This window comes from Eremomyces bilateralis (assembly GCF_010015585.1).
Source record: "Eremomyces bilateralis CBS 781.70 unplaced genomic scaffold P152scaffold_2, whole genome shotgun sequence".
Classification (NCBI taxonomy): Eukaryota; Fungi; Ascomycota; class Dothideomycetes; order Eremomycetales; family Eremomycetaceae; genus Eremomyces; species Eremomyces bilateralis.
In genome coordinates this window covers 498888-525950 of record NW_022985068.1, presented here as the reverse complement: position 1 = coordinate 525950, position 27063 = coordinate 498888, and the positions used below count along the sequence as shown (strand labels likewise).

At 54.3% G+C, this 27063-nt stretch overlaps 10 protein-coding genes across 10 annotated transcripts; 2 read left to right on the top strand and 8 right to left on the bottom strand.

The window, feature by feature from the left end:
- Nucleotides 1-269: 269 nt before the first annotated feature.
- P152DRAFT_388664 (putative cell wall biogenesis protein Ecm15) lies at nt 270-689 on the bottom strand (the record flags this gene model as incomplete). The annotated part of the gene is made up of 2 exons (XM_033675942.1): nt 270-448; nt 521-689. 2 exons carry the CDS (start codon nt 687-689, stop codon nt 270-272), a joined length of 348 nt encoding a protein of 115 aa, XP_033537818.1.
- Nucleotides 690-1495: 806 nt separating this feature from the next.
- P152DRAFT_445869 (putative polyubiquitin binding protein) lies at nt 1496-4172 on the bottom strand (the record flags this gene model as incomplete). Its single annotated transcript, XM_033677880.1, has 3 exons — nt 1496-3453; nt 3539-3992; nt 4125-4172. The coding sequence occupies 3 exons, from the start codon at nt 4170-4172 to the stop codon at nt 1496-1498; spliced, it is 2460 nt and encodes an 819-aa protein (XP_033537817.1).
- Nucleotides 4173-5477: 1305 nt separating this feature from the next.
- Nucleotides 5478-6299, bottom strand: P152DRAFT_389239 (adenine phosphoribosyltransferase; the record flags this gene model as incomplete). Its single annotated transcript, XM_033675973.1, has 2 exons — nt 5478-5626; nt 5720-6299. The coding sequence occupies 2 exons, from the start codon at nt 6297-6299 to the stop codon at nt 5478-5480; spliced, it is 729 nt and encodes a 242-aa protein (XP_033537816.1).
- Nucleotides 6300-9334: 3035 nt separating this feature from the next.
- P152DRAFT_470227 (uncharacterized protein) lies at nt 9335-11066 on the bottom strand (the record flags this gene model as incomplete). Its single annotated transcript, XM_033680955.1, has 3 exons — nt 9335-10381; nt 10438-10716; nt 10764-11066. 3 exons carry the CDS (start codon nt 11064-11066, stop codon nt 9335-9337), a joined length of 1629 nt encoding a protein of 542 aa, XP_033537815.1.
- A 941-nt stretch (nt 11067-12007) lies between these two features.
- On the top strand, nt 12008-14917 carry P152DRAFT_470226 (RNB-domain-containing protein; the record flags this gene model as incomplete). Its single annotated transcript, XM_033680954.1, has 2 exons — nt 12008-12165; nt 12214-14917. The coding sequence occupies 2 exons, from the start codon at nt 12008-12010 to the stop codon at nt 14915-14917; spliced, it is 2862 nt and encodes a 953-aa protein (XP_033537814.1).
- A 106-nt stretch (nt 14918-15023) lies between these two features.
- On the bottom strand, nt 15024-15735 carry P152DRAFT_388434 (CGI-121-domain-containing protein; the record flags this gene model as incomplete). The annotated part of the gene is made up of 3 exons (XM_033675928.1): nt 15024-15365; nt 15416-15538; nt 15586-15735. The coding sequence occupies 3 exons, from the start codon at nt 15733-15735 to the stop codon at nt 15024-15026; spliced, it is 615 nt and encodes a 204-aa protein (XP_033537813.1).
- A 554-nt stretch (nt 15736-16289) lies between these two features.
- Nucleotides 16290-17823, top strand: P152DRAFT_454430 (Ssu72-like protein). Its single transcript, XM_033678590.1, has one exon. The coding sequence runs from the start codon at nt 16670-16672 to the stop codon at nt 17540-17542; it is 873 nt and encodes a 290-aa protein (XP_033537812.1). The 5' UTR covers nt 16290-16669; the 3' UTR covers nt 17543-17823.
- Nucleotides 17763-20300, bottom strand: P152DRAFT_113165 (FYVE-domain-containing protein). The gene is made up of 3 exons (XM_033673647.1): nt 19438-20300; nt 18104-19370; nt 17763-18051 (listed from the first exon to the last, which is right to left on the bottom strand). Exons 1-3 carry the CDS (start codon nt 20193-20195, stop codon nt 17983-17985), a joined length of 2094 nt encoding a protein of 697 aa, XP_033537811.1. The 5' UTR covers nt 20196-20300; the 3' UTR covers nt 17763-17982.
- Nucleotides 20301-20898: 598 nt separating this feature from the next.
- P152DRAFT_454426 (Oxysterol-binding protein) lies at nt 20899-23810 on the bottom strand. The gene is made up of 10 exons (XM_033678589.1): nt 23276-23810; nt 23103-23192; nt 22939-23044; nt 22778-22888; nt 22445-22705; nt 22144-22393; nt 21779-22092; nt 21338-21707; nt 21183-21255; nt 20899-21114 (listed from the first exon to the last, which is right to left on the bottom strand). The coding sequence occupies exons 1-9, from the start codon at nt 23319-23321 to the stop codon at nt 21250-21252; spliced, it is 1554 nt and encodes a 517-aa protein (XP_033537810.1). The 5' UTR covers nt 23322-23810; the 3' UTR covers nt 20899-21114; nt 21183-21249.
- Nucleotides 23811-24550: 740 nt separating this feature from the next.
- P152DRAFT_378197 (uncharacterized protein) lies at nt 24551-24718 on the bottom strand (the record flags this gene model as incomplete). Its single annotated transcript, XM_033675663.1, has 1 exon — nt 24551-24718. A coding segment is annotated over one exon (168 nt), but the record flags the coding sequence as incomplete, so codon positions are not given.
- Nucleotides 24719-27063: the final 2345 nt, after the last annotated feature.

Sequence of the window (27063 nt, the reverse complement as noted above, 5' to 3'; positions counted from 1 at the left end):
GACTACAATGGGAGCGCACCTCGCGTAGATCAGTAGATGAGAGGATCTTTCGTGCCAATATGAAAGGCGTCAAATCAAAGCTGAAGAGCTGAACATCTCCAGCAAGCGCAAGGGAAACTCCGCTCGCAATCCCACATATTTGAAATTCTAGTCTTCCTTATTGTAAGTGATTACCGGATTTGATGATATCGAACCCGGAGAATTTGATGGACATGCTGAAGCGTTAAGAGCCGAGAGGAGACTGGTGCCAGTTCTGGTTCAGCCGACGGTCATGATCGCTCTTCCTCCTTAAGCAGCTGTTGCACCTTCTCGGCTTTCTCCGCAAAAGTCTGCGTCTTGTCCGTCCGGCTGCCCACGCGGATGTCGCTCTGGATGCGCACCACCCCGTTCTCATGAAGCAGTTGATGGGCCTGTCCGATCACCCGCATCACGTCGTCCCACGATCCTTCTGTGCATTCAGTGAGCGGACGCCTTCCCCGGCGACGTCGTCGAGACATCGAGGGTGATGCTTAAGACGCACCGAGAGTAGTTCCAGCGGAGTGAGTGGAATACGAGAGACCGGACCGTTGGATGAGGCGGACGACGTCGGTTACTTCTTGGGATACAGAAGCGGTGGGCGTGCCGAGCGGGATGAGGCAGAAGTCAGCCGTGCAATGAGCTGGAGTGTTCGGCGGCGATGATTCGGCCATGCTGATATCTACCCCGTTATTTAACTTCGGTGGATCTTGTTCTGTACCAAAAGCTGTGAGGGGAAGTTAAGAGGCTGCACCACGTTTGTTCCCAGCATTAAGGTTCGGACCTTCAATTGACGTCGGAACTCGGAAGTCTTCGTTGGATGAGTCAGCCATGGTTCGCCCTTCAGCCGTTGCCCGTTGGTGCCTCGGTGGAGGCTGCCCCTGGCAACCTGAATCAGATCCCTGTTAATTGTTACTGTATGCACGACAAATCATGCAATACGCGACTCGTGGTAGAACAGTTGAAGCCCATCATCGACATTGGAATTCGGGCGAGGTTCCGAGTTTTTCTTGTTCTAGGGAAACCATATCAACCCGCCTCAATGATGCTTTTGTACGTACATTAGCAAGGAAGTTCGACAACGCCTCATGTTTCATTGAATCTCGCAACCCTTCATTGGTCGAAACGGGGTACAGGCTACAAGCAGTGATGAACTGACAATGGCATCGTCCTGATCTTCTTGAGATGAGCGGAGCGGGGGTGGTAGGTAAAATTTAATAGTCCGGGAAAGGGGAGGGGGTTGAAATTGTGTCAATGGCAGTTGATGGTGCAATTACATCTTGTCCGAGTCCTGGAGCGGAGTGTATCGCTAACGGCAAGGGGTGGGTTTAGAGCCTGGATCCTTTGGCTATGCTAGTAGTTGTCCTCTTATTTCGCAATGCTAATAAAACATGATGTCTTCCATGTCCTGTCGTGTCCATAATGGCTCCACGCCCGTCGAATCTTATCCGCCGCCGTTCTCCCGCCATGCCACTTCTCTCTACGTCCCCTTCACGATTCCTTGAATCTCCTTCACCACGATGTTGATCCGCTGCTCCTTGCCCACGACCGACTCCATCACCCCTTCAACATCAAACACCTCTTTCGCCGCCTCGATCAAATCCGAGCCCCCATCAAGCAGCAGCGTCCCAACCGCGACCAACCCGCGATACAGCCCCTCCACGTCGGTCCCCTTGACCGCCGGAACGAACCGCACCAGCAAATCGAGCAACGTCACCGCGCGGTCCGCCCGCGAGCTCTCATGCTCCAACTCCCCACCAGTCATCGAATCATCCCCGTCTGCATCTGCCGACTCTGGTTGCGTATGGTTGAGTTCCACTGCCAGGTTAAGCAGCAGCGTCGCCATAGCGGTCGTCAGGTTCTTATTTTGCATCTTGACCCGAATTTCCGCGCGCGACGCGGGGTCCACCTCCTCGCTCGGGTCAACGAACGCGCGAATGACCTTCTCGATCGACTCGAACGCGTGCGCCGCGAGCCGCCGGCCGGCCGCGGTGCCAAACAGGTTGGCGAGCGCGCGGAAGGCTAGCATGCTGTTGTTGGTCGGTGCATCGGGGGTGAAGACGGCGGCGGGGGAGGAGGAGTCGGCGAGGAAGTCGATTAGGGTGCGGGAGGGGGCGGGCGCCGCCTGCGCGGTTGCGGGGGAGAAGGCTGTGAGGATGCGGAGGAGGTCGAGGACGGGGAGGCGGTTCTGCGGTGGCCAGGTTGCGGCGAGGCGGAGGGGGATTTCGGCGCCGGGCGCGGGGATGGCAGGGGGATTTGATGGCGAGAGCTGGCACTTGGCCAGGGTTTCTATGAGGGTGTCGAGCGAGCCGAGCTCGGAGGGAGACAACGTCATTTCCGGGTCGGAGAAGGCCGAGTTGAACTCGAGGATCTTCTTCTTAATAAGGGTCAGGTTGGCGGTGGTGATAAGAAGGTAGTCCTTTTGAGGGATGAGCTTCTTCGGTTCAGGCGCGGGTGCCGGGGCGGTGCTTTGGGACGAATCGCCAGGTCGATATCTCCGGTCGGAACCCCATGGATCTGGCCCTCCTGCGGGTTGCTGCTGTCCAAGAGTAGCTCCTTGAGTGTTGGTAACGATAAATTGCGCCGTCTGGTCGATATACGAAATGGGCAGCTCGTTGTCCTCGATGAACTTCCTAGCCGCATCGTATGGGTTTTGCGATAGGTTGAAGGGAAGTTTCAGCGGTGGCTTTCCATCTTCAATATCCACATCAAACACGTAATCGTAATCCTGACCTTTGTAGGTGACCTTTCGACCGCTACTTCCGGCAGCGTCAACGACAGTACCCACGCTCAACCACTCTTGCGTGGTCACAGACCATTGATGAGCCGAGACACTGCCATTCGGATCTCTGATCAACTGAATCTGTCCGTCTTTGGTTCCAGATTTGTTCGTCAAGAACTCCGGACCGGGGAGTTGCTCCTTATTGATTTGCTGGCCTTCACCAAGCGACTGCTGGGGTATGGCAGATGCCTTGACACTCTCCTCGAACGCGGCAATTGCCTCTGGAGAAGCGTGTCGCTGTTCATCTCGTGTGAAAACACGGGCAATGCGGTCGCTAGCACCAGTTGCGATATCGCCTGTCTGAGAGCAGACGGAGACCGACCATACCGAGATGGCAGGATGGGTGATAGTTTGGACGCATTCGGCCCCTTTCCATATTCTAACCGTCCGATCTTCAGAGCTACTTGCTATCTCACCCGTCGGCAGGGTAGCGAGAGCGTAGATGAAACTTTCATGTCCATGCAGCTGAGCAACTTCTTTCCCTTGTATTGTCCAGAGACGAATGATCGCATCGTTTCCGGCGGATGCAAATTGCGCACCAGATGGATGGGAGTCGGGGAGTTTACAGAGCGCACGTACGACGTCGGGTGACCCTCGAATTTCGGACAGCTGCTTTCCGACGATGTGGAAAATGCGTATCAGTTTGTCTGCACAACCTGGAACCTCGTGTTAGCCATTATTGAAGAACAAGATATGGTAGACACTTTTCGATCCGGCTCGGAGGAGAGAATGATGCCCTACCTGTGATGATTGTCTCTCGGTCATACATCAGTACCGCCCACACGCTCCCTCCATGGCCTTTGAGCACGGTACTCTGACCCCATTTTCCCACCTCCCAAACCCTTGCTTCAGCGTCCCAAGCGCCGCTCACAATTGTCTTTCCGTCGTCGCTGACATCCAACGCACACACATTGCCGCTGTGACCGAGTAGTAACGCATCGGCAGAATCGTGTGATGTTTTCTTTGGACTCCTAACATCAATAATCGTGTCCTTCCCGCCCGACACAATCAGGCCGTCGGGAAAATCGGTGGACGGTGGAGCGTAAGCTACGCTGTTGACGAAGGAAGTGCCGGTACTGGACACGGTGCCGTCATAGGTTGGAGGGCTTCCACCATCGCTGCGCCATAACCGCACGGTTGCGTCCCGGGAAGCTGAAACGACGAAGGATGGGTCGGGAAAGGCGACGGCACGGACCTATGAATTGTGAAGTTAGCACTGGTGTTAGAGGGTATCGTGCGATGGCGGATCGGATATGAAGGTCTAGGGAGGGGACGTGTGCTTCCGGTATCCCATCGACTTGCTCGGGTGGGGAAAAAAGTCTCTTACATCGTCCTCATGCCCCTCAAGAGAGGCGGAGAGTTTGTATTCTCCCATATTTTAGCCAAGAGCTCCGCTTGAGATGCTCTGAATAGGAATCTCAAATGAGTCGGGATTGTTACTTCCGAAATTGGGTAACGAATGGTACAAAGTCCACTCAACACAACCGAAGAGTCCGGAACTTTTGGCAGCTCTCACTTCCCGCACAGCCTGCCCCCTTCGTCTGAATGACTCTCACCAACTTTGTCCTGGGTTTTCGATACCGGTAGAGGCCGATGCGCTAGAAACCTCGGGAACGGCCAATGGTCGAGCAAACCACCCTTAGTTAGTCGAATAGTACCATCCGAAGCTGAGCGAGGTTTGCTATATTGAGCTCTTGGGTTGTAGGAATCCTTAGAAGTCGTTTTGACGCTCTGTGGTTGTCTTGCCAATAACCAGGAGGAGCTCGTAGGTGCCGGTTATAGCTCGAGTGGCGGGTATTTTGCTTAGTCAAGTGACCTTTGAATACGATATATCATGAAACCATGAAAAAACGCTGTCAATCCGCTTCTGCTTGTATCAAAGTGAATAAAGTGATCCAACGTCATATGTGGGAATCTGGGAGATTCTCGAAGCTTCGCCTTTCGTGTGAATGTTAGATGTTGCCAGTCCGATCTCCACCAAGAGGGCATCAATCAGCGATCTCCAGTAGACAGGTGGCCCGTGTCCTTACAGTTACGTGCGGCGGTGCGGGTAATCGATAACGGGCAGCGGGGTGTGTTGGTGTTCACGTGTTACGTAGGGGAGCCAGTAGCCCGCCCAGTCGCCCACCCGCCGCTGCTCCGTGTCTAGCAACTGTCCGCTGTCCCGCACCCCCAATGGCCCAAACAGAGCATAGAAGATTGGCAGGAGGGACGAGGGCGGAGATCGCTCCGGATTAATATTGTAGGACGGTATCACGGCAAAAAAGGGAACACAGTTGGGAGAGATCATACATGGTATGGATTAAGGAGAAACGGAGACACTTTTGGCCATGTCCTGAAAATTGATATTTTTGAGCTTAATTAACTATGTACCGAAAAAGAGTCGAATGGAGGAATCAATTATGCACTCCGTTGCGAAGTGTTACGCTTTTTGTAGGTAAGGTGCCGATATTATACGCGCAAGCGTCAGCAAAGTCGGAAGGTACCGCATATCATCGAAAGAATACCAAAAAACGCCGTTGTGTTCCTTTTTCCCACTCGATGCACCACCCGTCTATTGTTTCCATCCCATGTCTATTGTTTCCCAGTTCAGTCGACCCAGTTCCACCGGCTCTGAGAGTCTGCGGCCCGTTGATAGCGTCCAGCTTGGCACTCGCAGCCTGCGTTGCATGGTGGCAAATCATTTCTCCTGCGTGGAGAGGAGCGTGTAGATGGGAGCGTCCAGCTTATCTCGGCCTTTGAGGAAATCGAGCTCGATCAGGAAGATGTATTCCAAAAGGTTGCCGGCCATCTTGCTTATAAGTGTGCCTGCGGCCGCAGCGGACCCTCCTATAATTATGAAGTTAGTATCAATATTCGATCGGTCCACTCCATGTTCATAGCATGGATCCCTACAGTTGGATAGAGTAGGGCAAAACGTACCAGTCGCGATCAGATCGTCCATGACCACACACCTCCACCCCTCCTTAATCGCGCCTTGCTGCATCTCGAACACATCCACTCCATATTCTTTCTGGTACTCCGCTCGCTCAACCGGTCCCGGTAGCTTCCCCTGCTTTCTCACGGGCACGAACGCCGCGCCCAGTCGTAACGCCACGCTGGGTCCGAATAAGAATCCCCGGCTTTCGAGCGCAACCACAGCGTCCACCTTGCCGAACGCCGTCTGACAATGGGTCACGAGAGCGGTCACCAGCATCTCATGGAGGATCGGGTCGGCGAAAATCGGCATGATATCTTCGAAGAGAATGCCTTCGGAGGGGAAGTCGGGGAATTGGCGCAGCGCCGACCGCAGCTTCACTTTAAGACTGGGGAGTTCGGCGGCGGCGGCGGCGGCGGAGGACTGTCTTCCTTCGGCATGGTGACGATGTTGATTGGATTCGAGGGTTGGGTCGGGCGAGGTGGCCGGAGGATGTGAAGAGGTGAATCCCGTGTTACAGGAGGATGAGCCCAGCAGGACAGCCGGACTAGGTTTCTGGGCAGAAATGTTGGTGGAGTCGGACATCGCCAGTTAGTCGGCGAGGGATACGGAGCCTTTAAAAGAAATGGGAGGACCCGGAGCGGTTTGAGCGACGGACACGGATGAGTAACGAAGGTGGGATGGTCGGGATGGTGGGACAACGGGTGTGCGTGGTGGTGCGTAACGAAAAGATGTTTAAAGGCGGGAGTGGGAAGAAGCAAATAAAAGTTTTATCCGGTCGTTCGGTTCGCGGAGGCCTGAGGATGACGAGATTTCATGAGACAATAACAGCGAAAGAAAAGTCACCGGTGTTGAGATCAGATATAGGAAGGTTCTTAGTTTTCCGACTAAGACGGCCTAGCTCGTTCAGCTAGTCTAAATCCTCGTCCTTGCGAGGAGAGAAGAGGCGATATGATATTCCAGTAATTCCACTCTCAGGGCTCCGGTTGACAGGGTCCGGTCCTGTCGGCCACGGCGGACCGATTTGATGACTCGGTCTCAATGCAAGATGGCGGACAGCCCGACAGATGGACTTTTGGATAAGGTAGGTAATTAAGTATCTGTCAACACTCAAAAGCCCCCTCCGCTGGGCGCTGGGAAGGGAATGCTCTTTGTAGGGCGCGGTTGCAAAGAAAGACCGCGAGTGAGAAAAGAAAAGAGAAACGAGAAACGAGAAACGAGCTCACGACAGGACCAGTGAGTCAGGTCAATGGATCAAGTCATACTCCGATCTTTTGGCAAAAGAGCGGTCGGTAAATGTGGAGGCTTGTAATAATATGGGATTGCATCAATGGGCTGGCCTTTGGCTGGCAGTGCCTGGCACAGATGCGGATAGCTTGCACCACCTCCACCTGCCACCACATCGTGTGGGATGCACCACAGTCGAAAGCGCCAGTTAAATGGGTTGGCCAAAGGGTGTGACACCACCGTCACACCCTTTTCAAACGGGCCGACGATTGGGGAAGACCGGGACGAGGGCTAGGTGCGTGGATGGGCGCAAGAAATGACCACGATTGGTGCATGACAGCTGGGTGCCCCTCGGTATATTTTGAACATCCTGACTTTGTCAACCGATCTGGGCTCACTGAGTCAATTCATCTTTGATAATGGAGAGGGATCATGGTTGCCGATTTCAGCATTTGTGAGGGCATCGCATGTCGCCACGTCTTCCAGAAGCGACCAAGCAATGAGAGGGCTCACTTGATATTAAATTACCCTCAGATATGACGAGGGTGGTCTTAGTCTATCGTCCTGTGACACATCAGTCGATGCGTGCCTTAATCTCCTCCATGGATGCATGCGAAGCTCTTGGTTTCCCACGTTCAAAGCATTCATTCCCTCTTCAGAATGGAATTGATAAGAAGAACCACTTCGGCCGGGGACCAGCGATGGCCGTGTCCAATCATCACGGAAAAACGCATCCCAGCCGACAGCGAACGTCGTCTTGCTTCCGTTGATGTATCAGATATCCCAACAAGTCATCGCCCTCCATACGAGTCCTGTCGACCCCAAGCTCGTTGAGGGGAGCCACAGGAGTAAACAAGCAGACCATGACGAATCCATCGAATCTATCATCTCACTACTGAGACTGCTCGCATCTGTGGATGCACCCAAGACGCAGAGCTAAGCTGTAGCTCCCGCAAGCGTACAGAATACAATTGGGGAAGATATGCTCGTTCTGGAGTCCTGGCACGGAGTATCGATATGATAATGAATTGCATTCTCCCACTCATCCTAATCTATGCAAGATCAATAATATTCGCCCTTTCCATCATCCCGTCTCGCACGATTAACCAGCTCACCAGTCACCATCGAGTATAGACCAAGCATGCTTCTCATGACATTTGACAAGGACGCCCTTGAGAGTCGATAAGTTAGCTAGGCACCAGCATTTTGGCAAAACGCCATGTTGAGAGTTGAAATGTGGACCGATCAGTCGAGGTACGTACCGCTGTCCCGACTCGATCCGATGAATCGCTCCGTCCGAACGACGAACTCGGCCACATGGATAAGTGAATCGAGCGCTGGCATTCCTAGCAATCTCCCTCAACTAGCTCCGAGGCGTTATTCGGCATTAGGCCTTTGCCGATGAATGATAGAATGCCATGTGGGTGATCTAACTCTGAGTACAGTACTTTCGAAGAACCGGCATCGGTAGGTTCAATTCAATATCTGAACGACCACTCGCATTTACAAGGTAAACAGTATCTACCCCGGCTCCTGCGTTTCTAGCCAATACGCACCAAGCTGATCGGTTCTGTTGTGCCCTTTGAATCCATCTGCACATAATAGCCACGTCAAAGGCTATGCAGCCACAACGTGATCAACCCCATCGTCGTCGGCAACGCCCTTTGTATAACCAGACACATGGACGCATCCTTTTAGACCTTAATAGAGCCAATAGACAATCCCCCCCAAATGCACACCAGGATTGGTCAATGCGGCTGCAGTGAGGATCACACCAAGCCCTGAATGCCCATGTCCGCTATGGCTTGCATATATCATATGCGCCAATGCCGTGCACCATAGTCCGTACGCCATTCGTAGGGTGCTTCCAGAAGCTTTTGGGATGGTTTGCGTCCGGGTGTCCTGGAGGCCTGGACTATGCGCGTGTAACAGAAACCGGTCGCTTGGCGGGGGAGGCCGTCACCTCCTTTTCCTAGTTTAGGAGCTCTGGGGTTTGTGTTATTGAGGGGATGCCCGAATGGAGGGTGGCTGGATTTGGGCTCGAAGTGGAGTGCAGAAGTACCTTGGAGCATAATGGGAACTAGGTGCCAGGCAACCGTGAGGTCTCTCTCCACATCGGTTTACACTCCCAATCCATGTTCACGCGAGAGGGATTGCAACAGGAAGAGAGCGATGGTATAATTTATACACCCTGTGAGATGATCCCTATTCTTATAGTTACAGCCGAAGAAGAGTATAATAGTATGAGCCATCGTAGTTATCTGCCGAATTAGATACCACTATTAGATGTCCAAGAGCTGTCCAGTCTAGAGTCCAAACGATAGAGACCATCATATCGCCAGTGCCTGTAAGTGAGCATATCAAATAGGTCTAAGGATCCCAGTCCAGGCCATCTATTCCGCGTCATATGCGTCGCCCATTTCCTCCTCGTCCTCGTCCTCGTCATATCCCTCACTCTGCAGATCTTCACTCTCCGTATCAAACTCTTCCTCCTCTTCGTCGTCGTCCTCCTCCTTTTCCTCGTCCTCGTCCTCCACTTGTTCATCCTCCTCCCTCACGATTTCGCTTGCTCTTGCCCATTCACTGCTATCGTTCATATCTGTTGTGTGCCTTGACATTGTGGCATATGAAGACTCGTCGTCTTCGATCGGCAGTGGGTCGACCCCCTTCAACGACTCGTATTGCCCAGATTTCTCCCCCCGCTCCATATCCGCAAACCCCACGCTCTTCCCCGCCCCATCGCTCGACCTCGCACCGTCCTTCTCCTCCACCACCTCGCCCCGCCACGGACGGCACGCCTTCACAATCTCCCCGCACCGTAAACACGTCCAGCCCTCTCCTTCCTCGCTCTCGATTTTCTGCGCGATGCATGCGAAGCAATAGACGCAACCGCAGGGAATGGCTTCGTAGGGGTTGGTGACATCCGTCAACGCCGAGCCCACGACGCCCCCGCCACCCGCGGAGCTCGCCGCAACGATATCGGCTTCGGAAGCGGCACCGCCAGTCGCGCCTGGTGTTTGGTCCGCGTAGCAGATCCCGCACGTGCGCTCGGGGAGGAACCCTAAGACGCCGTCTTTTGTCATGGCTTTCTCGTCGTCTTCCTCGGTGCCGAAGCCCCGAAGCGCTCGCCATGCGTTGACGATCCCCCGCCAGCCTCGACGGGCCAATCGTCTCCAGCGCCGGACGCCCACCAACGGGAGAAGGAATAGCAGGAATTCGGTAAAGGCGTGCCATACAAGCTGGCGGTTGAGGTATTCGAAGCTGACGTCGCGGGTGGTAGTGGTGGATGCGGGGGCGAGGCGGAGGCGGAGGACGCGATCGAGGAGGGTGCGGTGGCGGCCGGTGAGGAGGAAGAGGAGGAAGGAGGGGAGGGCGAGGAGGGTGTGTGCGGTGGAGATGTGCGTGGTGAGGCGGGAGAGGACGCGCATACGGGGAGTGGGCTGGATAGGTCATTGTTAGCCAATGTATGTAGTAGTGTTCGAAGGATAGGGCCAACCTCTTCGTAGCTGCTCTCCTGTTCAAGGAGGTGGTCTTCCCATTTCGTCCAACCGTAGCGCCCGAGGACGGATATTAGACCGTAGAGAACCTTCTGTGTGCTCGTGGGAGGTGAGAGATATGTCGGTGCTCTGCTGTTCGGACTTTGTCTTGCATCGATGTATCGCAGCCCTTGTAACGAGGCGCCATAGGAAGCATCATGGTCCCAAATTGAGAGCTTGAATAGTGCTGCTCTGAGAAGCAACCCGATCTCTGCAGCGTAATCGGTCGCTATGTTCGACTTTGTATTGTCAGCGATCGTATTACAATCTTGTGGAATTACCTTACCCCTAAATACTTCACTCCCTCCCCAACTTGTCCCCTGAGCAACTCCAATAGTTCCTCGTCTAGCAACTCCGCATCCACCTGTCCAACCCGAAACGCGGGTCCCGTCCCTTCTCTTCCCTTAATTGCATCCCATGCTGTTAATCCAGCAACCCCAAGTCCTTTTAGTGGACGCGGCAGCTTCGATATTGATTCCGCAGTCCGCGATGACGATCGATCGGCTACACGCGCTTGTGCTTCCTGATCCCTTGCGCGCCGTCTTGCGGCAAGGCGTTGTTGCGCGGCGGCGAAGTCGGCATTAGGCATCACGTCCTCTGGTATTCAAGGCTTTTAGGAGAGGGGTGCATGGCCAGTCTCGTGAGAAGGCGACTGGTGCTATGGGAGATTATCACAAGTTATGACTTTCAAGATTTCCGGATGGTCAATATGATGGCTACGGTATTAATTGGTCCGAGGTTCATGGATGGGGAAGCCCATGATATCGACAAGGATTCGCCATTCGCGGCTCGCGTCAGTAACAATCGGGCATATGCAGCCTTTATGCCTGAGGCATAATTTTCAGTTGAACGTCATTCATTCCACGTGATCTGATCTGATCACTATTTGTGGCTTGCTCTGTGGCTGGTGATATCTAACCCTTGCACCAATCCCTGTCCTCCGTGGCTCCGTCACTGGAGTTGCATCACGGATCCATGGGAGATTTGGACTCTGGAGATCGGTCAAAAAAATGTACCAGATTCTAAACTTCATCCTCCTTCCAGAACGATGGCATTTCGAGCAGATTGATTCCGTAATGAAGCATCGTATGCACTGGACATAACCATCTCGTAAATTTTTTGTTTCTCTTCAAGGGATGCTCCTTCACAATGGCGTCTTCTCCACACCCAGCCCTCTAACCAAAGTTTGCTGGAAGTGCTTGAGACGCCAGCGGCACCATATCCGGAGTCTCACTGTTCCAGCATTCATCACTGTTGGGCAATCGAATCCCCGTGGCACGCGGAGATTTCAAAACGATGGACAAACACGCCGTCGTTATTCCAATGTCGCGACAACACCGGTCATCTCGGGGGAAGGGAGTTCGACGCTTCCCACCCTAATTCGCAATACGGTATGCAAGCTAGTTCATCTTTAAAGTATGGAAATGCTAAGTCTCACAGTTCCCTTCGACTGGTCGGTCTAAACGCGGTAGCGTATTTCGAGCCCAATTGAAGGATTGGTATGAGCAGAATGAACATCTGGAGCGGGACATGCCACCCTTCGAAGGGCCAGACCCGGAGAACTTTCCTTCGGCCTTTCGAAGAGATCAGCGGGGTGATGAGATGATAATGGTAGCGGACAGAAGCGGGGACTCGCAAACGCTGAGCGACGATCTTGCTCTTCAACCAGGCGATCTCGTGGAGTTGATGTACGGCCGCCAATATTCATGATGAGAGACTTCGCTGATGGACGACAGAACCGATCATATCGGCCGACTTACAACGACAGCTGTGTTTACCCGAAAGATCGGACCTCACATATTTCAATTCCTCACAATTCGCGGATCATGGTTCCACACAAGAAGCTCTGCAGCCGTCTTTTCCATACCCAGCTTCTTCTCACCGGAGGAAATGGATCAAGTCTTGCCATACCTTCCAGCCAACGAATCTGCTCTGAAGGAGGCTCGGAATTCCATGTTTATCCATGACTGGTCCGTGCCTAGGGAGGCAAGCGCTCCGCTGCTGCGGAGAATGCGCACGTTTGAAAACGAAGTCGAAGATTTGACGCGTTGCTGGGGCCGAGCACTCTTTGATGCACATTCATCGGTTGCCCATGACACTGACAATAAATACATGACACTCAAGGAGATGGCGACGGAAATTTTCCCCAAGGAAGTTGAACACAGTCCGGCCCTCATGTTTGCCCTGGAAAGAACCCTTCTACGTCAAACGGAGCGGTTTGAACTAGATGGGAACTCTCACCGATCCTCGCATACCTTCTTAGTTCGTTCTCGCTCGATCCTCGATGCGTACAACTTCGTCGTGCGACGTGTGCGAAGCGACCGGGAAGACATGATATATTTAGTATCGAGTCGAGAAGAGCTTGGGAAAATGGGCGGTCGTGCCTTATACCTCTTAAAGGGTCCGGACTCCTATTCAACGCGCTTTCTACCAAAGTTCGCCGAGAAAATACGACAGCTTGTCTCGACAAGTCGCGAGTCCCGGTCGCAGTTCCTGTCGCACGCGTGCATAGGACCATACATACCCTCAGACACTGACAAGGTACCAGCACGGGGTGACACACCTCTGCAGGAAACATACAGCGCTACCTTCAGCGAGCTTGAAAATAACATAATTAATTTCCTGGAGTTCAGCTCGGTTCGCGATCAGTTCGCGTCCGATACCGCGGCAACGTCAGCTCTCGCACACATCCTGCGGCTCACGCTATGCTACGAAAACCAGTCCTCAGATATTGAGGCGCGGGATTTTAATTACGGCGGTGCATATAAACTGCTTCAAGAAATCGGCGTGCTCACGCCATTCGAAAACCGAAATAAGTATATGCCCTCGCTAGGGATTCCAGGCTACCATGGGCAGAAAGATTCAGAAGACATCGAGGACCTTGCAAGAACGTTGGGTCAGACCAAGTCCTGGGATCTGAAAGACGATATGAGCGACCTTCGAGTCGATTGGAAGGACATGAGCGTCTACTGTATCGACTCGGCAGATGCAGAGGAGCTGGACGATGGCATCTCGCTTGAGCGGGTGTCAGGAAATGAGGAACAATTTTGGATCCATGTCCATGTCGCCAACCCGACCTCCCACCTCCATCCCGACTTTCAAATATCTAAAATGGCCCGGCATCTTCTCGGGACTATCTACTTTCCGGAAGGAAGCTGTCCGATGCTTCCGAAGGATGTGAGTCAGGAATATTTCAGTCTCGAGAGAGACCGCCCGGTCCTGACCTTCAGCATCAAGCTGGATCTAAATGGGGAGGTCCTGGATCGAAAGATCCAGCCAGGAACAGTGCGCAATGTCGTTTGCATCACACCGGATCAGGTGAACGCAGCGTTAGGGAAGGCTCAGTCCATCCCTAAGTTTTCTCTGACCGTTGGCGGGACGTTCCCACGCAAGTCTGACAGTAGCCCGGAGGTTCAGTTGTCCAAATCCCAAATCGAGGACTTAGAAACCCTTTCCCTCCTCGCCGAGTACCGGGCGAAGATTCGCCAGAATTCCGGTGCCCTTCTTTTCGGCCAACAGGGCTCGGTCACCGTCCGGGTGGCCGAAGACTCGTCGCACCGCGGGCTGCAATACCGCCCCCCGAGTCGCGATCGGGCTCGGTTCATCCAAGGGGACCCGATCATCAGCCTCGAAGCAACTCCCTCGCAGCCCGCATTTGCCGAGATCTCCGCCGGGCAGCGACTAGTGATGGAATTCATGACGCTTGCGTGCGAAACGGCTGCGTTCTGGACCCAGAGCCGAGGCGTACCGTCGGTCTATCGACGGACCGTCTTCCAGGGGAACCGAACGGACCCGGTGCGCTACTTCAAGGAGAAGGTTCTCCCCCAGCTTTCCGGGGGCGGTGTCGCGGACCCCGAAGTCTTAACCAACTACCGAGACCTGGTGGGCGGCTCGCTCTATTCGACCGAGCCCGGCCCGCATTATCTAGTCGCCGTCGATGCCTACTCCCGCGCGACCAGCCCGCTCCGTCGCTATCTCGACATGGTCGTGCACTGGCAGATCGAGTCCGAACTGCGGCGCGAGGCCGGCGGCCATGATCAAGGAAGCTGGGCCTACCCGTTCTCCGCCGCCGCGCTGGAAAAACTGGCGGTGGAAGCGGAATGGCGCGAGCGCGCGAGGAACAAGGCGATTCAGTTCTCCAACGATTTCTGGATCAGCATGCTATTCTATCGGGCGTTCTATCACCAGGAAGCCGCGCTCCCCAAGACATTCACGGTCGTGGTCAAGGAGGTGTCGCCCGTGCATCAGGATGCGTCGGTCGTTCCACTGGATTTCCCGATTCCGTTCCTCCTTTCAGCAGATGAAGGGGTGCGGTTGGAAGTCGGCGATCTGTGGGAGGCGGCGATCACTTTCGTCGATACGTATGATCGAAGCCCGCGGGGGAGGCTGCGGATGAAAGGGATCCGGAAGGTCGGCCATACTGATACCCTGTACTTGTAAATATGTAAATATAGATCACCATGCTCACATAGAAGACACATACCTTTAATGGCCATAACAGCACTTTCCGACATTGCCAGGGAGTCCTTAGGCAGTTATGGAAGTTCTATGCTCCTCTTAAGGCCATCAATCCCAGTATGACCGCCTCCATCTCCTCCCTTTCCTCGTCTCCATTGCCCGTATTCACCTGAGCGCTTTGCCCCCCCGTCCGATTCGATTTACTCCCTTTCTGGAGCTTGTACACCTTCCGGATTTTATCCAGATCGGCAAAATCATCAATCCGATCCAACGAGTCCAAGGGCGAGCCGTCAACAGACGCAAGAATATGTCTCTTGACCTTCTCCGCTTCTTGATCTAGCGGGGTCGTAGGATCGAGCCCGCCAACTTTAATGGCGAGCATGCTCTCCGTCGCCCCGGACAGTCCAAACCGCCGAAATGATTCTGCGATCTGGGATACGTCAGTCCGTTGTAGTGTCAAAACGTGGCCAGGGTTCTTACATTATTATTAGGACTTAAACAAAACACCGCTTCTGAATGCACGTTCTTCGTTCGTATCCGGTTGTGTTTTAGATCATTGACGGCACGGAACATCGCCGCCAGCACGTGGTGGAGGGAAAGGATCTGGTTGCGGGTCAGTGGATGGAGATAAATTGATTGTATAGGCGTACCATCGTTGAGTCGAGGAAGGTATATTCGAACTCCATATTGCCAGCCATCAGCTGCTCCCGGAGGAACGCTGCATTTTTCACGTTCTCGAAGAGAAAGATGTGGATGGGATTCGCGGGGAGATGTGGGAGATAGATGGTCTGGATCACCATATTGACAAAGACTGGCGCGCTGGATCCTTATTACTGTGAAGAATGAAGTATAAAAAATCTCCTTACAGGATCGGACGGCTAAATTATTTGTCTGATCGAAGTAGGGGAATGATGGAGGTTGAGCTGAGACTAGGTGTTGCCTGCTCCAAAGACTGAGAATCCGATTCTTCTAGATCAGGCTATTGGTCTACAGTTTTCTTGGGTGTAAAGCAGTCGGTCAGATGTGTTGCTATCATTTGTACAGTTCCTTGTCAAATTCACGATGAAATTGATACAAGGACGGTATCACGGTAATATTGAGAATGAATGTATGGGGGATGATGGCAGGCATCGAGGTTTGCTGACTCAGCGAGGGATTTATCTAGAAAACCGAATGCCCCAAGACGCCAACCAGGTTCAATATCTTGAATTGATAATTCATCTACCGGTAGCTTACTTGCCATACCTTATGATTATGATTAATGCCGTCAAATTTCCCTTCATTTAGAGTCATACCATTGCTTTTCATACGGCCCAGCAGGAACATTTCAATTGGTCATCGAACCAACGACAGCTGTGTCACTGTGTGACCGTGACCGAGATCTATGAAAACTCAATCAACGTTCACCGATTCACGACTACGCCATTAACATCACGCATCACAGACTAATATTCAAGAGAGAGCTCTCCAAGACTAGCCTAAAGGTATGTGAATCCCCAAAACCACCGTTGAGTTGGAACCTATGATGAGAATACATTTATTGGAGCTGTCTTATATCCCTCGTGGAATGCTGAGAAGTTTTATTACGCTTTTATCTGATTGTTACTATCCCACCCGCTTCGCAAATAAGATATCCCTCTACCCAGCAGATCGCTAATGAAGTGCTGATGCAAAAGGTCCCTTCCTTGAGCGCCATCGCGCGCAACACTCACCGCCTCTTTCCTCCTCACAATCATGGCGACCGATCCTCGATTACGCTCCTCACAAGCTCCACCTCCACCTCCCCCTCCACCCCCTTCAGAGCCCGTTATCTCCTCCCTGGACGGTGCCTCCGACTCCCCAATACCCACCGGCGCCGAAAAGGCCATCTCTCCCGCTCCCCCACAACCTGACCACCCCCGTAACTCCCTGATCTTCTGCACGGTATGTGCGTCCAACAACAACCGCAGCATGGAGGCGCACAGGCGCCTATCCCCCTTCTTCCCTACCATCTCCTTCGGCACCGGCTCCCTCGTCCGGCTCCCGGGCCCCTCCATCACCCAACCCAACATCTACAGTTTCAACAAGACCGCCTACGCCCGAATCCACGACGAGCTAGCGAGCAAGGACCCGCGTCTGTACCGCGCGAACGGCCTCCTCCCGATGCTGGAGCGCAACAAGTCGATCAAATGGGGCCCGGAGCGATGGCAGGACTGGCCCGTTGGCGTCCCCCGCATCGGCGAGCGGTACGCGACCGAGCTGGGCAACAAAGGTACCGAAGCCGGCGTCGTAGACATCGTCGTGACATGCGAGGAGAAATGCTGGGACTCCGTGCTGGAGGACCTGCATGCGCGCGGCGGGCCGCTGAATCGGCCGGTGCACATCATCAACGTGGACATCAAGGATAGTCATGAGGAGGCGCTGATCGGCGGAGAGGCGATTCTGGATCTAGCGACGAGGTTGAATGAGGCGGCGACTAAGGAGCGGGAAGAGAAGGGGATCCATGGGTGGGGAGATGGACGCGGTGTTGCGAGGGAAGTGTTCGACGAGCGGGTGCCGGAGATCATTGCGGAGTGGCAGGAAAGATGGCCGAGGTACCCAGCGTTGTGGTCGTTGGCCTGGTTTTAGTCCGAAATCACCGAGGGAGAGGGACGAGGAATGTCATGAAGGACATCGTGTCTACTTAGGAGTTGGTGTTCCTTCCAGAGCACTGTTTGACGCAATCCAGTATTACGAAGATACCAAGGGAACGCTATAGCGACGGCGATAAGGAGTTCGGATGTATGTAATACGGGATTTTAATGTCACCGAATCAGGTCCACGATGTTGGACCTCAAAATGATTGTATTGGGCAGCTATTGCCCAGACCGAGTGACATGGCGGTTATCCACCCCATGCTTTCCCATCTGAACGCCTGGTAAAATCGAAGACCACCGAAACGAGAAATGAGAGTCGTCCGAACCATGCCGCAAACGCTGGATTCCCCCCCATCCGTCCGTAGAACGCCCTTTACGGAATGATCCAAATGATTGCGATGCCGAAGCATGACCGAAAAAGCCGCAACCCCCTTACTCCTGAAGTTGATGCGTCGGGCACGTGCCGGCACCCTTCGCCACCCACCACTCGCGGATGCAGCTCTAGATTCACGTTAGGACCATGACCACAAAATTTCGAGCATCAGGGACTTACGGCGTGGAATTTGCACCAGCACTCCAACCGCCCCAACTCTGCTCCTGGCACGAACTCCTCGAAGCAGATAATGCACTCCTGCTCTTCCCCCTCTTCATCGAAGCAGTCCTTCTCGCTGGCCTTCCACACTAGCATCCCTCGCGCCCCAGTGACCCGTCGTGGCCTCGGCGTCGGCGTGCTCGCCTCTCCCATAGTAGCCCCTCCATCCTGCGCAGCGGGGCCCGCTGTCCCCCCCGTAGTCGCGGCCGGCGCGCTCGACGGCCCCCCGCCGGAACCCGGAACAAAATGCCCCTGGATGCACTCCTCGATATGCCTCTCCCGCTGCGCCTCCCCGCCATCTGGACTCTTTGGCGGCAGCTCCTCTCCGCAGACGGGACACTCGTCTTCCTCCGCCACCACCCTCTTGGGGGGCGGGGGAGGCGGGGCGTGTGTATCGTGGGATTGGCGCCATTGCCGCATGCGGTCGGCGTGTTGGCGGTGGAATTCGCGGATGCGGTTGTCTTGGAGTTGGCCGTCGGGGTTCGGCCCGTAGAGTAGGTTGCGGATATGTAGAGCTTCGAATACGCCTTGTTGATGGTCGGTGGAGGAGTCAGCTTGGTGCTGGGGCTGGGGGGTGGAGTGCAATGACGACGCCGTTGTCGGGTGAGGGCCCGTTGGGAAAGGCCGGTAGGGGGGAGGGGAATAGATGGCAGAGTTGGGGAAGGGTTGTTGAGAGGGGGTGGAAAGGTTTTGCCCCTGAGGTGCGTTTGGGTACATTCGAGCTGCGTTATAGAGGAACATGTCTGCTGTGGTGGCTGCCCCTGCATGGGTATGATTCATATTGGTGTTTGGACCACCCGGAGGGGCAAATGAAGGGAAGGGAAAGTGACCCGGGGATTGTGGTTGAATTGCTGCTTGACTGCCAGCATTGGGGTTTGTATTGCTTTCACCCCTCGAGGAAATTCGGGGAGCGAAAGTGTTGAGTCCAGGTATCGACCCGCGTGAATCCCTCCAATATTGAAGATGGTCGTTATGAAGCGGTTGCGGAGGAGGGCTCAAATTGGGATCCGGTACACAGGGGTTGCAAACACGGACTTCCTCCCCGCCTCCAAGCGCGGGGTTGATGAACATATTGCTCCGACGGTTCAGCCTTGCCGGCGAGTCGCCGGTGAGGTCAATGGGATTGGCGGAAACTTCCCCTGTAGGAGTTGGCGGTTGGACAATATACTGTCTGGGAAGGGTGATGCGATGCGGTGAACAGTTGGAACACACTACCCGGCCGCATTTCCTAGAAACATGTTAGCATGCAAAACACGACGTTCTCTCGATCATAATGATATGAAGCCTCATTATACCTGCAATGATGTTTTCTGTACCAGAAGCTGAACGGAGTCTCGCAGACTTGACATTCAGGCGCCTCGGCGTCATCCTGCCAGCTAGGGAGAACAATATCGCTATCTGAACTTCCACCGCCAGCCTCCCTTGAATCTGACCGGGTATTGGGGCTCGGATCTGCTGGCCCCAAGGGACTTGAGGAGGTAAGGTCGATAAGGGCAGGAACGCTTCGACTTGACACATGTCGTTGAGCCCCACCAGGTGTAAGGGAGGAACTGAGGATACTGTGATTCGGTCTGCTTGGGGGCTCTCCCGCAGGGGAGAACGGGCGGCCTAATACACTTCTTCGCTCCTGCCCGCCTTCCTCGGCGGTGAGCCGCCTCTTTCGCTCCACGGCGGTTGGCATGGTTTGTAGGCTACGGAAGCTACTCGATGAATGGGATGGGAAATGGCCGCTAGGATCCCGTCGTCGCCGCAGCATCAGATGCTCTTCCCCGTTAGATAGTGTGCCGTCTACCTGCGGGCGGTCGGTTGAGATCCAGCTTGGTCTGCCTGGTATATGGCCTGCGGACTGTGGCAGATGTGGCCTCAACAGTCCCGAGGTTGCTCTATCTTGTCCGCTCGTCGAACCTATCGCCCCTATACGTTGACCTGAGTAGTTTTGTGGGATCGTTTGTTCGGAGTGACTCCTGGCATGGTTGTTGATGGGATTGGAGGGTTGATCGGGAGTTGCTGAGCTCGTCGGACGCGGGAAATTCGACGACCTACGGCGATCCATGGTAAGGGAATATATGGGAGGAGGAGTCCGTTAAGCGGAACGGGCAATGATGGGGCTACCGGATATCGCAGCTCGGTCGAGTACCAGTCTCGAAGGGACGGTGGACAAACATGCGGGACATGGATCCGCTGAGAGTTGAAGGGCTTAATACCTCGTGAGGCTGAAGTTTACGGTTGTCTTATCAAGGCACCGGTATTATCGATCGACGGCTTCACCGAATCTATAGTAAGTGTATCAGTAACACGAACCTAGAGCAACCAGGTCGAGGTGTTCAATACCAGAAGTCCCGGTCCTTACCTGGTGAATACTTCTTCGAATTCCGTTCCGCCAGCCCACATACTCAGCGATAGGCCTTCGAAGGCGACGTAGGATACGACCGGAAGCCAGGAAAGCAAATCCGGAGGCGACTCGAGCGGCCCAAACGCCTCGAGGTGATTGGGCGGATGGGTTGGCGTGGATAATTGAGCCGATCACGGATGGTTTACGGAAATATTTGAATAAATGAGAGGAAGGAACCTGCCTGGCCCAGCAGACGACGCAGGAGAGGAATTCTCGGGTCGGTTTGGGGGTTGGGGATGTCAGAGGGGATGTATCAAGTCGAGGGTCACTACGGAATACCCTCTTACGGCTTGACGACATTCAGGGATGTGGGGGAGACAGCATCGGAGATAAAACGCACGCTCCGTACAGATGCCGGATAAGCAGAGGTAAATAGTCACATATTATTACGAAATCCAGACGAGGAGCATCAGCTATTTAACCGAAGGTTTACTCAGTTTCTTCCAAAGTAAAGTCATGACTTTCCCAGCCGATGGCTCAGTAGTGAACCGGAACCTCCCCCCTTCTCATTTGGCCTGGGTTTGCAGATCACATCTAAGGCCTATTATTAACAGGTCAAGACTTCCCTTCTTCGAATCACCTGTCCATATCAGTTACACTGCTGCCTTACGTTGATATATGATTTACCATCCGAAGGGAGTAGCGTACCCATTAAGCGCCATAACGCAATCCAACACATCATCGTCGACCGCAGACCATATACGACCCGAAAGCTCTAGACCTAGCAGACCAACATAAGGTATCAGTCACGACTCTGCATCTACAAATTCATCGAACGCATCATCCTGTGAGTCTTTCCTCACCAGTTTCTTGTCGCCCTCATCCACCTTCTCCCCCTGCTTCTCCCCGGACGCCGCGCTCTGCGGAATCAACGGCTCCTGCAAGCCCATCGGCATCCCGGCTGTCTCCCTCCGCGTTTCGCCAGCGGCCGGCTCGGGTTTCCGGTCGTCGTCTTCGTGCTGGTTGAAGTCGATGAGGTCGGCTTCCGGTTTCTCAGAGATGCTTGTTCGGGGTGTCACATGAGTACTCTGTCTTGGCGAAGGGTGACTCGTGGTGGCATCGATAGAGGAGCTGCGAGATGGAATGCGGAAGCGAGACGGGTTGATTTGGCCAGGGAGGATGGCGGCGATCTGCAGGATCTGGTGGGTTTGTTCTTCGGGAGTTTTGCCGTCGCTGAAAAAAGAGTTAGGTATCCACCCCCCATGAATCTACCGGGTTCACGGCGGTTTGGCGAAGGCACTCACATTTGAGCATTGATGATCCAGTCCAGATCCTCCATTCCCTCTTCGCTCCCGCCCTTTCCTCCTTTAACCGGCCGGAACAGGCGTGGGTGCCAGTCGACGCCGTCGTCTGTACGTTTGGCAGCTTCACTCCGTTGCTCGTCTTCGATGTGGGTTTTCTCTTCTGTAGCGGTCTCATGATCTCTGTTTATCAGTGCTTGGATTGTTTTATGCCATAGTCTCTGTGACTCCCGCGGTTCTTGCTCGGTGAGAGGTCGGGCCTTCGGGGGAGTATGTTTGGCATTAGTGGCGTCGAAGAGGAGGGTCTTCTTGTTGGTCTGTGTATTTTATGAGTGACTTCTCTCGCAGCCTAGAAGGTACGTTCATACCGTGACGTCTTTGATGTGCATCTCTCCGTTCCACAGACCGCTAAGCTCGAAGAGAATGCGATCTGTCTTCGTATCCTTGATGGTTCCGCCAATTGCGTCGTAAGTTCCACTGAAGTACCCCTTGGTCTTGAAGTCAAGGTCTGCCACGAGGCCGGATTCCGGACATCGAACGAAGCTATGGTCGCCCAGTTCGTACTTCATTTTACCGAACAAAATGCCTCGGGCATACATATTCGGTTGGGTAATGTAACTTTAGAAGATTAGCTACCGCTTTCAATGTCCCGTTCGTGGAGGAACCCACAATTTCTCGCCAGTATTCAAAAACCGCATAACCCCAATCCCCTCCATCATACTGGCAGCCGAATTTCCCAAAAACTTACTCCTTGGTTTCAATGTTCCATCGATCCGGATGTTGTGCTCTGGCGCCATAAAGAAATAGCTCGACTTCGGAGGATGGTGTGACGTCTGTTCGGAGATGTAGTAGCCGCGAGTCCCGTCCGGATAGTCCCAATAGCCGGTAAAGGTCTCGCCGAGAACGGGATTTAGAGGTTTCTTGACGCCTCTATACTCTGGTTAGCAATTGCAAGATGCTTCCGTGATCGAGAAGGCCGGTAAGCTTCGAATGGGGACGTACGGTGGTCGTATATGCCATCCACTCAAGTAGAACTTCACCACTGACACGAACCGCTCTATAGGGTCTTCAATCGTTGTCATCGGTAGCAATGTTTCCGGATGTGCCATGAAACTGTCCTTCCATCAGCTCCCTACCCTTGCCATGCAATGACCGAAGCTCACTTCGTTATTCGCTCCAACATAGATCTCGGTTCTAATATGAATGTCGGAAGCGTCACTCTGCTTAAGTCGGCACCCGGTCGTAGTTGCGAAATAATGTGCATGAGGACTAGAAGTCATGGTCAGCCATACCTTTGAGTCGATACTCCTTATACGTTTTCGCGTACCATTCCCCTGCTCCGAATCGACGACAGTCTCATCATTGTCTGGCGCGACCTCGTGGTCGCTCATGTCTTCTTGCGAAGACGTGGATCGGCCTAATCCGATCACGGAGATCCATGGTCAGCCTATCCGCCCTCCATTTCGTAAAAACGCAACATATAAATTCCAGGAGTCATACGGCTGCTTGCGCCGGAGTGCTTCCGATGTCCAACTCGAAGCACCATATTTGCGTTGGAGCCTGACGAACGTTCCAGCGGTCTTGGATCAATATGAGTAGCACTCCGCTCTGCCAAGTGTTGCTCTTAGATCTGGACCTCCATATATGGCCCTCGAACCAGGCGATATTCAGTGGATTTGCGGAAGGTCGTGAACTCGTGGTTGAGGAACACCGATGAAGATCCACGGGCCCGCAAGAGAGCCGGTTCTCATTTGCACGTACCAGTCCACGTTGCACCCCACAGCGAGAATTTTATGTGTGATAAATAACGTGTCGCACTCAGTGGAGTCGCTCGCAATGCATGCTACTTTTGGTGTTTAGTTACCTTAGCGGCAGTAGGCGGATGGGTCGAATAACACGGAGCGATGGCCGCGAACGAGTCAAGGTCAGTCAACGGATTCCGCCTCCGTTCCAACTCTAGGGATCAGGCATACAAAGGCCAATCTGATTCGGACAGGGAGGGGGGATGGCATTCAGAGCAATGCATAATGTAATGGGTTGATTCAGTGGATGAGCTGTCAAAGCTTTTGCAGCGTGGGAGACAGTGGGACATCCGAATCAGCCTGGTGCTGCGCGATGACGACGTTGCAGGCCTGAGGCTGTAAGGCCATGAACCCTGACGTGAGCAGTGTGAGCACAATGGCAGCAGTGCCCGGGAGTGACAATAGCATCAGTGACAAACACAGGCAAGGTCAAGTCTTACATATATGAATACTTACATGCATTACCCGGTGGAGAATAGCGATGGAGAATGACACCGTAAATCTAAGTTCAATGGCTTCGCTATACTATACAATTGGCATTACCCCGCATACTCTCATATCTCATTGCCTGTCCCTGGTAGCCACCGCAAGCCCCTTCCTCTCTCGAAACACCAGGACTGATATCCCACGGTTCAATTAACGATGGATCTCGTCGCCGCATGTCCATTAAGGAACACTCGTCCTCAAATCATCCGGACTAGCCCTTGAAGTCCTCGCGGCTGGTCGAAAACCGACTCACATACGCCTGCTGCCCATTCCCGTTTCCACTACCCCCTTCTCCTTCTCCCATTGCCCCTCCACTATACGACCCCTGAGTCGGAGTCTTCATGTCGATTTCCTCCAACTGCTTTCCACCAAGTAATCCCACTGGGGCCTCTTCCCCCCCCTTTGCCGTCTCCTCTCCGAACTCGGCACTATCCACCCCTTCTTTCCCTTCCATCAGTCCCAACCCTTCTGCACCGCCTTCAATGTCCCGCAGGAGCCGGACATACTCCTCGGGAACCAGTCCGCTCTCCCCACTGCGGGGATCCTGCGCGACCAGCCACCCCTGCCCGTGGCGGTAGCTGACGAGGATCACCTGCCCTTCGACTAGCGGGAGTTCATTCTCGTTTTCGCGAACAAAGTCGTACAGCGCGACCGCCTTGCCGTGCATTTCCTCGTCGGGGTCGACAATGGTAAACGCGTAAGTGCGGGAGAAGCGCGACGGGGAGTCGAGATCGTTGTTGTTGCCATCTCGAGGGATGGAATTCACCTTGCTCAACGGATCGCCTAATACGAACGGCGCGCGCGGATCGTCCTCATCCTCGCCGGATTCCGATTCTTCGCTCGATGAGCCGTCGGAGTCATCGGCGTCCGCCTCGACGTCGCCAAGATCGTTCGGCGCCCTTCGTCGCCCGCGCTCGTACCGTGCCCGCGGCAACAGCGTGCCGCCATCACCCACGCCCACCTCGTCCTCCCCGACATCATCGCCAATCGCAATCCCCTCACCATGTCTCCTCGACCCCTTTGACTTCTTCCTCTTCTGTCCCCGACTCTTCGGTATCACCACGGGACTCTGCAAGTCCTCATCCTCACTCCACGGCGGCCCATCGCCTTTCATCCGCAGCTCATTCGCCCCCGTCCGAATCGCTATGCCGTCGAACGCGCTCTGCGGCAACTTCGCCACCACGTCCGCGCCCGCCAGCCCTTGCGCATGGTCTGGGTCGATCGGCTGCACGACGTTGCCGTCTGCGTCGCGGAACACCTGCCCACGCTCCGCGTGCCGCCGCAGGTACTCCTCCCACGCGTCATTGCCCGCGCTGTCGGTCCCGTATTCGTAGCCGTACGCGTCAGCGTATTCGCGCTCGTACGCGCTGTCGGTTTCGCGGCCGGTCACGCCGGAGTCGCTTCCGCGACGGCGGGGTTCGGGGCTTGAGGGCGAGGAGGGGGTGGGGGAGGATGGGGGGCCGTAGTGGAGGGGGTGGAAGGCAGGGTAGGCGAAGTCGCGGACGGCGGCGTATGGGAGGCTGCTGGGGAACAGGGGGTATGCGAGGTTGGTTGAGGCGCGGGATGAACGCGCCGTGGTGGTGAGGGAAGGGGGGTTGAGGGCCGTTGAGGGTGGTCGCGAGTTGAGGAGAAAGGAGTTCGGACGGATGGGAGGAGCGGAGTTAGAGGATGGAGTGGACAGTCGAGATCGATGCGGGGAGATCACGTTGGTGCTGTGCGAGTGGATGTGGTTGGAGCGCTGAGACAGTGTGCGCGTTGGTGGAGACGGGTTGGTGAGCAACGGAGGGAGGTTCGTCGTGCTCATTGACGGCTTCAAGCTTGATTTGGCCGCCGCATTTTCTGAGCTGGTGGTCTTTGATGGTATTGGGATATCTTCGGTCGTCGTTCCCGGCCCGGAATGGGAGGTTCGTGGTTTCAACACTTCCGCCATGATCCAAGGAACGGAGAGATCAATGTTCACGTAATCGAGTCCAATATACCCTCGCCCACTCCAGCTCTTATCCAACATGAGAGACCGTGACAGACACACGCGCGGAGACGGTCAACGTGGATGGTTGTGCGATAGCTCCTTCTGAAACACGGGTGAGATGTAGGCTGTCGCAACGTTCCGAGTAAAATGTCCGCTTCGATGGTCGGCCAAGTTTGAGGTACACGATTTGCGTCTCTCCAGAAGGCAATATTTAGAGGTCGGCAGGCCTGTCCCAGCCAAGTCGTGAGTCGTGAGCGATCGCGGCCGTATCACTCGAAGTATATAAAGCGCAGCGCCAATCCACAATGGGCCTAAATCCAACGTTTGGATTACGTTCTTGCCTCACGGTCGCTTGTTTGAAACAATAATATGCAGTCCAGGCTGCGAGGCTCCGTGCTTAGAAGCGAGATGCGTCGGCTTCAAGACTAGGCGGTAATACGAAATGCGGACGGCAGCGGAATGGTTGCGCCGCATATACCGAAGCTCGTTGATTTTCGTGACGGGTATCCTCAGAAGATGCAGAGAGAGGTAGCGCTGTGCTGGCAGGTTTCTGCTGCTACAACCGGTGGTGTCGCAGTGATGACGCTGGGTTAGGAGCGATTGTTGTGAGGGATGGTTGATGGCGGCAATGCGGTCGTGGCGTCGTGAGGGTGATAGAAGGAGGTGTTCGCAAACGAAGAGAGTGTCAACGAGAATTAATCCCATATATGTGAGGGCCAGCATGTGCTATGGAGAAGAGTGATTGAGGAAGTGAGCAAGCCGAACACCGTCCGGATTTGTTTGTGTGGAGGGAGCGGCGCAATGTCAATAGACAATAACAGGCCAAAAGGAATCGGCCCCAATGGTCAACAGAAGCTTCCTAGGGCTAGAAGGAGACCGGGAGTGCTGGTCGGTGGGAAGAGATGATGCTTTGCCACGGAAAAAAATGCTACAGATCACTCCGACGTATCTCAGGAATGGAAAGTTTCATGGCATCATTTGTCGCCGGTTCAGTGTTTGGATGAGCAGGAAATCGGTGACGCCGGCTATTC